Here is a 15,949-nt window from a genome sequence, read left to right as displayed (position 1 = left end):
CAAAAGTGTTAAGGCACAAAGCATATTACAGTAGAACACTGATTATCCAAAATTATTTGCAAACAATTCTGATATATATCAATTTGTAATACATTTTCTTCCAATGGATATTAAAAATATACAACTCTTCATGAATTCTTATCTAAATTTTCCTCTCAAATTACTATATTTTGAATTATAATCATATTATTTCTCAATTCATAAATTCCTCTTTGGATAATCAACATCCTATTGTATACACAAATTATAAAATGCAGTATTCTATATTATACTATAAAAATTTTGGCAGGAATATAAAAATTTGAATTGAGCTGAAATTTTTTTCATATTAATTTTTTTTTTGATATAAAGTTTGATGAAATTATGAATTATAATTATATCTTTTGTAAAAATTGATTGTCGACATTTAGAAAAATCACCTTTAAAACTGTTTTAGTTAAATTATCTTATGTAACAGAATGAATATTTTCGTATCTTTGATAAATATAATTTACAAAACCAAAACATTTGACAATTTCCATTTGGAAAATAAGGTTTAATTTAAAAATCAAATTAAACATTTCTTTGTTTTGATTTTAGATTAAACTTGAATGCATTTTTAAACTCTAAATATTTAAAATATTTTATTTTTATCAGTTTAGGAGAACTATACCACTAAGACAATAAGTGTTTACTAAAAAACAAACAACTATATTTATATGAATTGTTTGAAATTATTTGGTGGATTATGCATAGTAATACATTTCAGATATGCTAATTCCCGAAATAAATGCATTTGTTAAAAATCATTCTGTGTCATTTCATCAAATTAAGTAATAACTGATTTTTCATTTTCTATTATCAATATATAACACGATTGACAAACTGTATCTTTCTGAATCTTTATATTATAGTATATAATGCCTTATAATTATTGTATAGTATATTATCACAAGAATGAACCATAGTTTTTTAAAGTTACATATACGATTAATATCTTTTAACTAAAAGTTAAGCTAATAATATTTAGAACTAAACATCCCCATAAAACATTACTATCGTGTTCTGTAATTTATAATATTCACACCTGATGTTAAATGACAATAATCAAAATTTCACTTATTGCACAAAAATTATTTGTTTATAAAATATTATATTTAATCTATTATATTCTAAAATTAAAATATTCTGTTAAATACGTGCAAATGAACTTCACATTTCTCGTAATAACAAACATTTTGTAGAAGAGAGGACTCATTCGAAATGATGGATATTTTTAAATAATTCATTTGGAATGAGTCCTATCTTTTAGAAAATGTGAAAGCAGGACACAATTATCACACTGCTGATGATGATAAACTTTGAAAAAATATGAAATCATACATTGCTTTAATTAGAAGTTTCTTTGCATTATAATTCATTAATTAAAAGTCAGAAAGGTAAAATTAATTTTATTTCTATAAACTGTAAAAAATGTTCATTTATCACTTGAAATTTTTAATTAGAAAAACAATTTACAAGATTTTGTTTTATACCAAAATTTCATAATGAGTTTATTGTAAATTTCAAAACTAATAAATACATTTTAATGAATACAAATTTCAAACTAATATCCATTACTACTGTGCCTATTGCAATTTGGTCATAATTTCATACAAAGCACTTTCATTCAAGAGGAAGACAAGGCCATGTTTTTTTTTTTTTTTAATAAGTTGTAAAGGCATTGTATTGATACTTGTTTTTAAACTTTTTTTCATTTCTATCTCTAAATTTTCATAAGCATACTTCTCAATTTATAAAATACTGCTCAGTCATATTGAATTATATTGATGAAAATGTGATGTTAATATACAACATATGTTTACGATAAATATATATATATTTTATATACAATATTCCAACAAAGGCTCGTATGATTTTTAAGATAAATGATCGGAAAATAATATTAAACTTTTATATCTATCTCTGATACAGAATATAGATAAATTAATACTTTAAACTGTTTCAAAAATTATAGTTTGTTTTTCTGTTATTTGAATAATTGTAGCTACATTAAAATCTTTAATGTAGTTTAAAAAAATGAAAAAATTATATTACAGAAATATTGTACATTATTATAAATAAATATAAAAGTTACGTTGCAAGCCATGGATGAAATTCTAAAGATTTTTTACTTCTATCTCCATAATCATATAACAATTCTTCACCGGGTTGAATATCTTGACGAGCCACAAGAATTAAGTGAGGTTTATTTTCTACAGCAAATGATTCTGTTTTCAAGTTTCCTTTCTTGCTATGATTTACCAATCTTCCTAATCTTCCAGATTCTTTCGTTGCATCAACACTGAAAATAACAATTGACAATTATATGTGTAATATATATGGCTTTCAAGTGCATAGTATATTTTATATTCTATTAGTTTATGATTTAAAGCCAGCTCACACCTCATGATAATGGGGGGAAAAAAAACACTAAATTGATTCAATATGCAACACATTGTGTATTATTCATTACATACTTCCGTTCTCATCAGGTTTGTGGGACAATTTTTTTTTTTTTTACTTCTCTCTGCTTCATACCTCCAATTCTTTATTTCAATAATTTTCTAATTAACACAGCAGAGATGTTTACTGACACTTAATTTTCCAGTTGTTATATATAATAAGAAGGTATGGCAACTGGTCAAAAAATACTCCCTCCAAGGTTTTTAAATTTTGGATTAGGACCTTAAAATGTTGAGAAATGCAAACAAATTTGTTTTTTCCCCCGTATATATGGATGTGAGTGAATGAGTGAGTGCATGTGTATAGGGAAAGCACGATTTTGTTCATCCACTTTGAAGCTTAATTCCTAAGCCTCAAAAACTGAAATTTTGCAAGGAGGGTGTTGTGTATTAGGGGAATTCTATTAAATTTTGGTTGGTAATGTCTAGAAAGTGAGGAGATACACGATCCTCTCTCTATCATATCTTGAGTGCAGATGGACTTAACCCATTCTCAGTCTAATTTTTTTCAACATGACCATCCAAAAAAAATGTCAATTTATATATCAAATATCAATAGTACAAAATTAATTTTAGTTATTTATAACTCACATTATTTTATTAGGAATTTTAATTATTTATTTAATAATTATTAAAATATTTCTAAATAAAATAATTTTGATTATTTGTTTGAAAGATAAAACTATCAGAAACAATTTACATAGATGCTAACAGATTCCAAAATGAAAGTAAATTTTCCTTCCAAAAAAAGCAGAATAATTTTTTTGTAACATAATGACATCTATTGGAGAAATAGTTAAATAAACATTTAACAACAGTGAATGCATCAGAGATGTTAAAATAAAAGTTTCTAGAGCACTTATCACAATGAACATATGACAAACATTAAAGATAAAAAAACAATCACTGCATATAAACATATGGGATGTGACAGTGACTGAGAAGGGGTTAACAGATGGCACCATACACAATTTTAATTTTTTGCCAGGGAAGTTATATAACTTGTTGTTGGATTTTTTATTATGCTGTAAGTTCCTATTTATTTTTTAAAAATCAATTTACTTAATAAAACTTACTTTTTCTTGACAATAATCATCCATCAATTGATGCATTATTAATAATCATTTTATTTAACAACAAATCTAGAGAATAACAAAACTATTGATAGTTTGTCACTAGATCTATCTAAAGCTTTCAATTTGGCAAATCATGTCATTTTGCTTTCAAAACTGCATTGTTCAAATATATGTGATTTTGTTTTACAATGGGCAACATTTATTTAAATGTAATAAAAATTGAGAATAACTTTCCAAATTTCTTTTAACACAAGATGTTCCAGGTGAGCCAATATTACACATTGTTATAAATGATAAATTCTTCCGTCAAGCATGACAATATTTTTTTTATGAGAAAGTAGCAATTAAAGAATTGAGAAGAGCTTCAAGTCAAGCTTGACGTTGTGATGCTGTTTCTGCAGCCCTTGACAAAGCCATTCTTATTTAAAGTTGCTCAAGTCAGACTTCACAGCCATCAAGTGTCTCAGTTGTTCTTATTCTTTTAGATCTAGAATTTACATGACCATTTTTACTCTTATGCTTTTGAAACCCTAGGCATTTTTTTTCTTTTTGACAAAATAACAAGTCTTTTTAATTCCACGTTGATAAAACAAAGATGATGTACGTCAGTCAGATTAGTGATAACACTAAATAATGGGCTTGTCAGATCATTACTTCTGATTGGATAATAGATTGTCTCGTGGTCACTGTTATAGAAGTGACATGGTGCAGCTATCATTTTTAAAGTTTAATTTTTAAATTAAACAAAGTAAGCTTCTCAAATTTCACACAAAGCTGATGTTAATTATGTAAGCTGAGATAATTTACAGCCAGTTTCTTAAATTTAATATGTTTATTTTTGTGTTTTTAAATCAAACAACAATAAAATATACACACAAAAAAAAAGCACTGTCAGAATTCTGTGAGTATTTTACATCATTAGAAAGAAGACAAAACAAAGTTAAACACACAATTTAGTTTTTGATGTAATGCTGATAGTTTCACAGCTTTAGAATAAAAACTTGTTCATTTTTTTAATGTGCTTTCTCGAGAGGGATGTATAACCTCACTTAAACCAGCATGCCAGCTTTTGCCATACGGAAATAGCTGATTTCATGGTGTCCCCAGATAGACCAGCACGCTGGTCATTCCACGAAAACATGGTAAATTTTTATTGCAAATTTATTCCAATATACTACTATATATTACTTTATTATTCTTAGTCAATTCCATTTTTACTATCTTTATTCAATACATAAAGTTTATAAGTTTATTACTATGAGTTTTGAATTTATTATTGCTAATGCTTCATATAATAAAAAGTATAGAACAGTGGTTCTATATTTAAAACCAAAAGTATTGCAATATGCATTATTTCTTTTTAGTTATTTCAAAGTATTAACGCTTGTAAAAAGGAAAAAGACATTCAAATCTCTTCTCCATTTTCATGAAATACGAGCTGGCCATTATTTTCTCTAGAATTATAAGATATATTTGTTGATTAGAAACCTAAATTTATTATATTTTCTTAAAAATGGATATTGATTTAAAATAAGTTTTAAAATAGTGACTTTCATTATAAAATAATCTTCTGTAACATTTAACTTACAATCATCTTTTAGTTATTAGTAATTACTATTCTAAGCAGAAGTTATTTCTTCTTGCTTATGGGAAAACTCAACACTGAATAAATTAGAGAAAAAATTTTTTGGCTTAGAAAAGAATTTGTTTGATAAAAACCTGAATAGATGAGCCACTGATGTGTCTATCATCACTTAGAATTTAATTTGTAGATAAAATTTTGTTTCTAGAATCACTTATGAAATATTTGTCTGCATGACCTTTAGCTTGAAAGTTTAAGGAACTTTTTTGGTGTAAAAAAATTTTGTTCTAATCTCTGTGTTCAAAATAAAAGGTTTTGCACTGAAAATGATCTTAGAAAGGCAGAAAACATTTGGAGTTTAAAAAATTTCTACTGACATGTAAGGTTAGTTCATACTATTCATGTTTCCTCCAGTTTTGAGTGAATTCATATTAAAAGATGTTCAAAAGATCTTAATAAGACAATTTCAAATTATGTTTTATAAATAAATGATTAAATACAACTTATTTAAAAAGAAACACTTTCATTACTATACAATGTTCCTTAAGGCTATAAAACTTAAATAACAAATGAAAAAATTAGAATTTTTAAATGAAAAACTGAAGCATCAAAATTATATATTTGTAAAAAAGTGTATAAAATGAATTCATTTATTTAATATAACAGTGAATAAAACTGCAATTTTATAAATTAATAACTTAAAAATCTGCTTTACTGTAGCTCACTAATTTATATTGCATAACAGTTTCTCAAGTACAGTAGAGCGTCGATAAGTGGAACGTCGGTAAGTGGAATGGCCGGAAAGTGGAACGATTTTCAGTCGGACTGTGTCGTGCTGAATCGAATGTTTTTGATACTAAATTTACTTCTAAAGTATAATTTTCATGTTTTTTATATTCTTTAATATATTTATTTTGTTTGTACAAAATGCAGAAATAATTTTTAATGATACGATAGCCTCGATGATTATTATAAAAATTTTCGTCAGGCTTAAAATCGACGAAAATTCAACACGAAGCGACACGCAACGGAGAAAAATTTAACAGGAAGCGATACGCAACGGAGAAAAATTTGAACATCGGACAGGTTAATGTATTTTTTCGTACAAAGTCGGAAACTGGAACAAATCATTAACTGGAAGGACCCCAGTCCCCAATTGGTTCCACTTATCGACGCTCTACTGTACTTTCAGGCAACCAAGGTCATCACAAGATACAAAGATGAATTAGCTTGATAGCTAAATCAACTATAGATGCTCACATACAATCTGGATGCCAGTCTCTCTAAAGAAGGAGCCTTCAATCTTTTTCTGAGAAGGGCCATGTAAGCTGTAAAAGACAAGTCGGGAGGAAGGTATGAAAAATGTGGTCAATAATTAAGTTTTTATATTTTTATTTCTGGATAACAACAGGCATAAATCAATGTGAAATTTGCAATTGCTTTTTCAAAAGAATGTCATCAAAAGAAAATGTAATATACTCAAAAGGAGTCTTGGGGTATGTAAATTGATCTATAAATGTTGTTCTTGTAGGTCAAAGTTCTAAATATATTGCCTGTTTTCCTTCAACCAAAAAAATGAACTTTAGTATCCAATTCTTGCACTTTAAGACCCTCAATAAGATATATGTTGTTAACAAACTCATCTTTCTCACTTAGATCATTCTATATTATTAATAAATCAACATGCATTACTATAAACTTGACCATACTCTGGAATTTCCTCAACACTATCTCTCTATTTAATACTTAGTCTAAATAAACAAACATACACAGGTGGGGCTTATCACATCAGTACTGGTGTGATAAGCCTACCTGTATATATGTATTTATTTAGACTAAGTGCTAAATAGTAATAAGGGCAAAAAGCAATATATTATTCCATTATACTAATCTCTCTAATTACCAACTCAGCTACAAGTCTGAATATTTTTGATATTTTACAAGTAATTTCTTCAGGAAGACAAACTATAAATCTTAAAAACTAACTAATAAAATAATGCTACTGTAAACAATGCATTTTTGCTTTGTTCTTCTTGAAAATATTTATGTAATAATAAAAATACCATATTTTCATGCATATAAATACAGTAGCATATACACACAGAAAATTGCTAGAATGGAAATAAAACTTTTGCATAACCTGTCTCACACTATATTCCACGCCTACAGAGCAGCTGTTGAAAGCATGACACTCATCAATATGCAGTTTAGAAAGTACTATCTCAAATATTAAAATGTTCATTTTCTATTACACTCCATTGCAGATGTAACTAAAAAATGTGTGAAATAAAACAAAAATCTCCCAAAGTTCGTAAGGAAAAGATGATGATAAATTTTATTTGCTAGACATTTATATCATATAAAACTAACACACCTTATTACTGAGAAAGTTCATTTATTCGGCTAAACAAACATTTTCAACCCATTCTATGGGCCATCATCAGGTTAAAGACGTTCGAATCTATAGTGTTTCGAACAACAAGTTCAAATTTAAATAAATTATATTAGAACTTATGTAATATATTGAAATTGAATTAAGTAAACCAAACATAACGAAAATAATACAATAAAATAAAATAAAATACAAAAATATGATAATAAACATGTACACAAAGTAAAAACTTATAGTATCTCAGGTTTTCTATTAAGCCTATTGAATGTACCACCCTATGAGTTCTTTCTGATTATATACTTCCAGACCAAAGGTGAAATGGTTGCATCCTTATAGTTTAAAAATTTATATCATATTGCTTCATTTCTGTTCTATATATCAACTAATAATAGTAACAATAATTGTAACCTTTTTGCCGACAAAACAGTACATTATTAAACCTACACAACACTGATCTGAATTTAACTGATCACATAAAACTGAACAATAAAAGTTCTTAATAAAAGTAAATAATAAAAGTTCTTAATAAAAGTAAATAATAAAAGTTCTTAATAAAAGTAAATAATAAAAGTTCTTAAAAAATCTGAAAAACTACATGTCATTGGATACAAAAAGTATTCTAGTGTTCAGCACTACTGCAGCTTGCACCTCTAAAATGGTCATAAAAACATGCAATTTAGAAAGTATCGTCTCAAATTCACTTTTCTCGTTTCTTTCATTTCACATCTGTTATCATTGCAGTTGTATTTATAAAATAAGTGAAATGAAAAAATAAAAAAGTATTTGAGACAGTACCTTTTAATTTGGAATTTCTAAAATGAATTGAAAATGTAAAGATTACCAAAACAACGATTTTTTATTGTTCAATTCAATTCTGTTTTATTTACCAAATAAATAACAACCTAAAAAAGTTAAATAAAAAGTACTTTTAATGTTGATAATATCCAATAAGAAAATAAGATTGACTCTTAAACATGTTTTCTTACTTGCTATAGTTCTCTTTGGCAGGTGAGAGCTGAAATGACAATCAGGAATCGGTTTTTTAAATAGTTCTCTGAGTGTCATTACACAGGTGGAAATTACCAAAAACTTAGTGTTCAAGATAAAAATTTAAGTAGGAATGCCTAATATCAATTTAAGGATGGGTTAACCTTTAAATAAATGAAAGAGAACTGAAGGCAAGTTATATGTTTTCTTGATGGTTTCTGGAAAAATTACAATGGCATATTCACCTGCCATTGTAATTTTTCCATGCAGTTACAATCTATCCAGTGGTAACCCTTTTAATATCTTAATTCTATAGTACAAAACAAAACTGATTAACATTTTCAATCTAACATTATCGACTTGATAAAAAATCTTAGTCTTAGATCAAAATGTTAGTCAGTTTTGTTTTGTATTGGAGAATTAAGGTATTAAAGGAGTTATTTTACAGTTTATACATATCCAGTTTTAATCAGTAGAGAAAGACAAAATGTATGAGAAAATCTAAAAGTAAATATATTATCAAATTAGAAAGAAATTTGTACAAGTTCTATACTTACCAATATTGTTTATTATTATAATGAAAATAGTACATGTAGCAACCAGTATTTTCTTCTTTGGAATATATTTTCTCTCTCTTTTTAGCTTCTTCCATATCAATCAGATCACCATGATATTCAAGAACAAATTCTCCTCTTTTAATTAATCGTTTTGAAATAACACCTCTCCCTTTACCTATAATTTCTTTTATCTGGCAGGAAGATTTTGTAAATAAATCATTTATATTATTAATTAAAAAATTACAATACTAACTTATTATCTATAAGGGATGATCAATAAATAATCTGCCAATGAATGCAGTACTACAAAAGTAATTTTTATAATGAAGAAACCTGGTAAGAATTGAAAGATATAGATAAGATAAACAGCAGCATGGCTAATCAATATCACTCATAATACTACAGCAGAACGCAAACATCTTAAGTAGAGCAATGTACTATACCATAATATGGTTTCTAAGTACAAAAGGGACTGGACCTATAGAGATTCACTGATGTATGACAAATGTGTATAGACAACAAAAACTTTTATATGCCCAAATGAAAGCATGGAGGAAAAGTTGTGAGAGGTGGACAATGTAAAAACAAGAAGTGACCAAGTTGTCTAAAACAGTGGTTACACCAGCAAACATGAAACAGGCGAAGCTCAATTTACATGGCTTTACCTGCCAAGGAGAACGTGTTCTCCTTGGCAGGTAAAGCCATGTAAATTGAGCTTCAGTACTATACAGGAGATTTTGCATACCTGTACATACTTCCAAAATGTCTGTGAACAATGGATACCTCATCTGTCAAGGCAGAAGAAAGTAACTCAAACAGCCTTATCATTGCAGCATTTGATCTATGGAAAGGCAGAAACTTTCCTGGGCTGAATTGTGACAGGAAAGAAGACATGGTCTAACACTATGATCTGGAATCAATGCACACTAGTGTGCAATTGAAGCATCTCTTAACCTCTCCCACCAAAAAGAATAAGGTCACAACATCAGTGAGTAAAGTGATGATGACCAAGTACAGGGTTCCTACTTAAATTTTTGTTTTAAATTCCATGACTTTCCCTGACCAACTTTGAACAATTTCCTGACCCTCATGTCCCTTACAGTACAGCACATTGACAAAATAAAACAGTATTTCACTTACTATGCATATATGCTATTGCTTCTCCAATTTTGTAATTAGTTATTTTTTTCTAATTAACAGTAATCATGTATTTTTTTATAATTGCTGAATTATTAAAATTAAAAATAAAATGTTTTATTAAATTAAAATAGTTTATCCTATTATTAATCAACAACCATAAATCTATGTCGCATCAGGCCCATCCTAGTCTCGTGTAATGATTAGTTAGCTTTCGTAACTCTCACCTGACCGTCTTGTTCGTACGCCAGGTTCCCTGTCGTATGTCCAATCAAGCAAAAAGTCCACTAAATCTGTCTTTAGATTTTATTCACACAAAACAAAAATCAACTATTTACATTAATTCGGTTATAAGAGCATTCCACTATGTTCCCGCGTCTTTTGGAACTTAACAACTTTTTCTTGGTGTTGCCAACTCTCGACAAAAACCAAATTCCCGCCATCTAGTGGGATGAACGGGTCAATCTACATTGCTTTGAAAAAAAACAAACCATTATTTATTATTCATTAACAAATCTTGTATAATCTATGTACAAAAGTATAAATTTATGGTAATTATGAAAGTTTTGGAGAGATAAGTATTACTGACTTTTCTCTCAAATTCATAATACTGCATAATTAATACAGCTGTTTTAAAATTTACAAATTAAAATTGATATTGCTATATGTTACTAGCTGACCCAGCCACGCGTTGTTGTGGCTCAAAATGTATCTATTATAAATGTATAACACTTCCCCCGTGGGGGAAATTTCAAAAAATCCCTTCTTAGTGTACATTTTCTTGACGTACCCTATTAAAACGCATCTAAAATAGTATAATAAAAGCCTAGTTCTTCACAGTAAGCCTTAATCCCGTCACTTTTCCCACTGGGGAATATCGAAAAATCCCTTTTTAGTGTATATTCTGTTGACGTAACCTATTAAAACGCAATTAAAAACGTAAAAAACTGCATGTAAAATAGTATAATAGAAGCAGAGTTCTTCACGGTAAGCCTTAATCCTGTCCATCTCCCCCCACTGGGGGGAATTTTGACATGTATATTATATAAAAACACGTGCGTATTCGAATGCAACGTTGTGTCAAAATTTCAAAGGAATCGGTAGGAACAAACGAACGTTATATTTTATTTATATAGATAGATAGAAAATGACCTGCTTCAGTCCATTCTCACAGAAAAGCAAACTTAGGTCGTCGGAAGTTAGTGCCATCTGTTGGACATAAAAGCCTTAATCCATATATAAATATATTTTTGAAAGGGGGAAATGGTGTAGGGGTATGAAAAATAGATAGTAGCCGATTCTCAGACCTACTGAATATGCATATAAAATTTGGTAAAAATCGGTAAAGCCGTTTCGGAGGAGTAAGGTAACTAACATTGTGACACGAGAATTTTATATATAAGATATTTGGAAATTATAATAAGGTTAGTTTGATTCCCTGGTGTTTTTCAATGCTCTTCTCCTTGTTCCATTTTATAATTCTTCACATAAACAACCAATATTAGTTTTAAAGTTAATCTGCACTGCCAGTAAAAGAAATAAATGTCTATAATAATTGTCTGAATTTAGACTTACTTCTACCCAGAACCGAACAGTGCTAATATTTCTCTATCCTTTCTTTCCTCACTAACGTTTTTGAACCTCTGGTTCTTCTTCAGGTGAACAGACAAGTTATTCGATCTTTCAAAAAACGAATTCTGAAAGCTCTACGCAAACACGCGCCGTCTTCGTCATTCTGCGCGTGTGCGGTTGATGGAAGTATAGCTTTACGTTATCTCGTATCATAGACAAGCGTTTGCCAGGCCACCGATAATGATAATTCTTCTTTGCTATTGATACATTTTTCCTCCTTTGCCATCTTATGTATCCATATCGCTTCAATCCATCTTAAATGGTGCGGCCGCTGCGTCGTTTGTATTATTCTCGCCTCGTTAAAGAATGGCTCTATCTCCGGGTCTGTAGCGTACTGCGCTAGTGCGGTTGTATATCTGTTATGTGTGATGTCCGCACATAGGTGCCATCTCTTAACTAAATTAATAATTATAAGTTTAATAATTTATTAAATAGTTTAGAACCTTCTGGAAGAAAAGAATTGACCTGGGACAGGGCTTGAACCCGCAGCCTCCACTTGTCGTGCTGTGTGCTTCCCGTTGCACCACCAGACCCCGAGCAATTCTTTGCTTCCAGAGGTATTTAAATTTGGATATAACCTTACATGGTCTAGCATGTGTTTGGTAAGCTAATGAAAGAACTGAAAGGTAGATGATTTCAATCCAACCAAGAGGTACAGGGTGCTGTCTACATTTGGATCTACTCTTATCTTGCAACATTTTTTAAATGGAAAATCATGAGACTTGTGGAACAGTGAGATAAATACCTCAACCACCAAGGTGATTTTGGTTATTAAGGTATATAAAAAGGGTGAGGTAAATGTAAAATAAAATTAACTGATTATATTTTATTGTTATTGGCTGGTTATTTATTGAACATCCCTTATACATCAAAATATTTTACATTAATGCATTAAAAAAATAATTTGATAATATCCTATAACAAAGATCAGTCAGATTATACACACATATGTATATAATATATAGTCTTCTTTTACAACACAATTGTGCATCTAAGTACTGTGTAAAATGAAATTCAATGTAAATTTGTGCACAACTTCATAGTAGTCCCAGATGAATGTCTAAATTTACATATAAGCATTTACAATTAACAGGAAAACATTAGAATATGTTTGATAACATCCTCTTGTTGTGGTTTAAATTTTATTAGTGTCAGAAATTTTAGTTTCAGTTTTACACAATTCAGATCCTGTGTGCACACAACCTTTTCTGTTCTCTTTGTGTCTGCACTAAAACCTATTTTTATTTCACCTTGATAAATTTTTTTTATTAGATTGTAGAAAATCACTAATTTTTAAATTTTATACTATTACATTTGCTCCACGATAAATTTATAAGAACAGTCAGTATATTTTTATAAAGTGGAGGAGATACACAACAAAAGTAACAATCTTCTACATGCAAAGAACACCGGAATGAAATCAATCACGTACCTGGAACCTGTTACCGGTGTGGGTGATACAACAGATAAATATATTACAAACGTTTTCAAACAATAATAGTTCTTCCTCAGAAATGGCACAATTTCATTGGTCAAGTAGACACCAATTAAAAATATATCTTAAATTCTTTCAGATATCATATTTTTTCCTAATGTTAACTCTAAGAAACTGTTACATTAACAGTCGAACATCAAATGGTAATCTGCCAATCAATCAAATTTCACAAAAAAACAGACCAAATATTTAAACTCGGCATCCACAAAAACCTCTTAAAACATATTTTGTGCAGCCTTATTATTATGTAATTTTCCTATTCAAATGCCACCATACAGGTGGATCCAATAGAAAGAAGGGAGTGTTGCAGAAGCGGGTTAAAGTAATTTGACCAAAAGTAGTTGTTGACCTCCTCCCAGAAGAGAGGATGGTCAACAACTACTAATTAATACTGGTTCTACTATTAATAGTTGAAAAGTGATGGCCCTGCATGTGATTGAAATTGCTAACTTTAATGTCTGTAAGACTTCATATGACTTGTTTAAATAAAAAAAATCTTGTAAAAATGTGAAAATAATTCCTTTTATGTGATCCTGTAAAAAAAACCTGGTGAAACCAGGTTGAAAAAGTAAAGCTTGGCAAAAACATCTAAGAAAAGGAAACTTTTGAAAGTTGTGTCATAAGAATAGTGGAAGCAGATTTGACAGTAAGACTCAACATGTGTATAAAGTGCTCATTACACAGACTACAACTACAGGAAATTTGAATGAAGCAATGTCACCATGATAATAAATAGGAAAAATAAACATCAGCACAGAAAGACTTCCAACTCTACTTTGTGCCTTAAAATCATTGCACATACTGTACATTAATTTGGCTACACGTTAGAACATCTTAAGCAGTATCAGTTTGGGGCAATAAGTGAGTTAATAAGGGGAGATGAAATCAGGGGAGGGGTGAGATGTCCAGGCTTCATGGTAGTTAAGCATATCCTCGTAAATATTGCATTTATAAAACAATTATTAGAATTGGTTTGGTTTATTTGGTTATGGCAATGAGATACATGAACAATCTGCCAAGGAGGATGTATCCTGGAAAGACTTATGTAAAGATGGCCCAATTTAAGTGTTATTAATGCAAAGAAAACCCAGAAAACTCCCACGTGGCCAGTTCACTGACCAAGTACAAACCTATGACTTACTACTGGTGTTCAGTGGTTTTATCCACTCAGCTACTGGAGGTTACTTATTGAACTACAATTTGAAAGAATTATAAATTTCCACTGTTGTCCATCTGTCTGTCTTTCCTTATGGAGGATGCACACGTGTGGCGTGGCAAGGAAAAGCGACAGAATGACATCACTTTTTCTCGCCACAAAAGTCGATTTTGTGCTGTTTTTTTTCGTGCCGCAAAAGTTGGTCGAATTCTATTTTTTGCGGCAACCACTGCCAAGATGCATTTCTATCAGCCAATAACAGTCGTCTGGTAATCACGTGAGAAAATACAATCACGTGGTGTTTTAATGGCAGAAAGTTTGACGCAGTTAACTGAGATAACTAACATCAGAATAAAGAGGAAAGGATAATCAATTTAACACAAATTCTACACAAATAATCATATATAATTTAATTCAAAGAACAAAACAACCGGATCTTACTCGAAATAGTATTCTTTATCGAGAGATCTTAATCGAGGAATAAGCGTATTTTGTACACCAGTTCTCTCTCGACCAAAGAAAATATCTCTAATCCAAAATCTTCGTTTGAATCTTTGACAAAATATTCTAGCTAAATAAAACAAGCTGTGCAAAACAAAACTTGTAAACATGTGGATAGTGGGCAGTGTCAGTATCGTTCGCCATCTTGAATACTGAATGCATGCGCCAAAATGTAAGCGGATTGCCACTTGTGTGATTGTGCAGCTGCACGATGAAGATGTGTTTGCGACACTGCTTTTCCTTGCTGTGCCACATGTGTGCATCCTCCTTTAATCTTGAGAACAGAGTTCGATAGATGAAAGTCGAGATGGATATGGAAATCACATTAGAAAGAGGACCAAATTAACAATATACAAACTTCCAATTTTATCGCAAGTGACATTATTTCGATTCAAAAATTCCCCCAGGAGATAGGTACACAACTGGCACGACTCTATTGCTAATGCAAAAAGTATGATGTATGGGGGCAAAACACTACTACACTTCATGCAGACATATGCTATGTGCTACCTGTTGCAGTAATTCAGTTAATATAATATATATTTTTTAAAATTATATCCTTTTTTGTAGGAATATATTTAGTTAATTATTTTGTTAAATTTTTTTCAATAGATAGCAGTACATGTAAAGCCAGCAATCGAATGTAGACAGAAATTAATCAATATATAGAAATTGAATCAATAATTTGGGATGGGATGTACGACATGAATTTTGTAGCAATTGGTCAAATGGCATAGTCATGCATAGCAAACAAACAAAAACAAACATCCTCATTTATATATAGGTATGATTTTATTCACAAATTTATTTATAATATAAAGTAAATAAATTATTTGGAATTAGACAGCAATAATTTATTAGTTATAAAAAAAAAAATACCTCAAATCCATCTTCTTTTCCTGAAAGAATCGCATCTTCAACTTCCTTCTGTTTTCTTTCTACATATTTATT

General features: G+C 29.7%; 1 protein-coding gene across 1 annotated transcript; it reads right to left on the bottom strand.

Annotated features, from left to right (window-relative positions):
- Nucleotides 1–646: 646 nt before the first annotated feature.
- Set8 (SET domain containing 8) lies at nucleotides 647–15,949 on the bottom strand. Its single transcript, XM_067279162.1, has 3 exons — nucleotides 15,878–15,949; nucleotides 9,078–9,268; nucleotides 647–2,323 (listed from the first exon to the last, which is right to left on the bottom strand). Exons 2-3 carry the CDS (start codon nucleotides 9,170–9,172, stop codon nucleotides 2,113–2,115), a joined length of 306 nt encoding a protein of 101 aa, XP_067135263.1. The 5' UTR covers nucleotides 9,173–9,268; nucleotides 15,878–15,949; the 3' UTR covers nucleotides 647–2,112.

Source organism: Centruroides vittatus, unplaced genomic scaffold (assembly GCF_030686945.1).
Source record: "Centruroides vittatus isolate TY-2023 unplaced genomic scaffold, ASM3068694v2 contig_854, whole genome shotgun sequence".
NCBI lineage: Eukaryota > Metazoa > Arthropoda > Arachnida > Scorpiones > Buthidae > Centruroides > Centruroides vittatus.
This window is presented reverse-complemented; position numbering and strand designations above follow the sequence as displayed.

Coding starts and splice junctions, on each gene's coding strand:
- Set8 (XM_067279162.1), bottom strand. CDS start 9,172: ATGGAAGAAGCTAAAAAGAGAGAGAAAATATATTCCAAAGAAGAAAAT. Junction 2,324..9,077: donor TATAATAATAAACAATATTG/GTAAGTATAGAA, acceptor TGTTATTTTCAG/TGTTGATGCAACGAAAGAAT.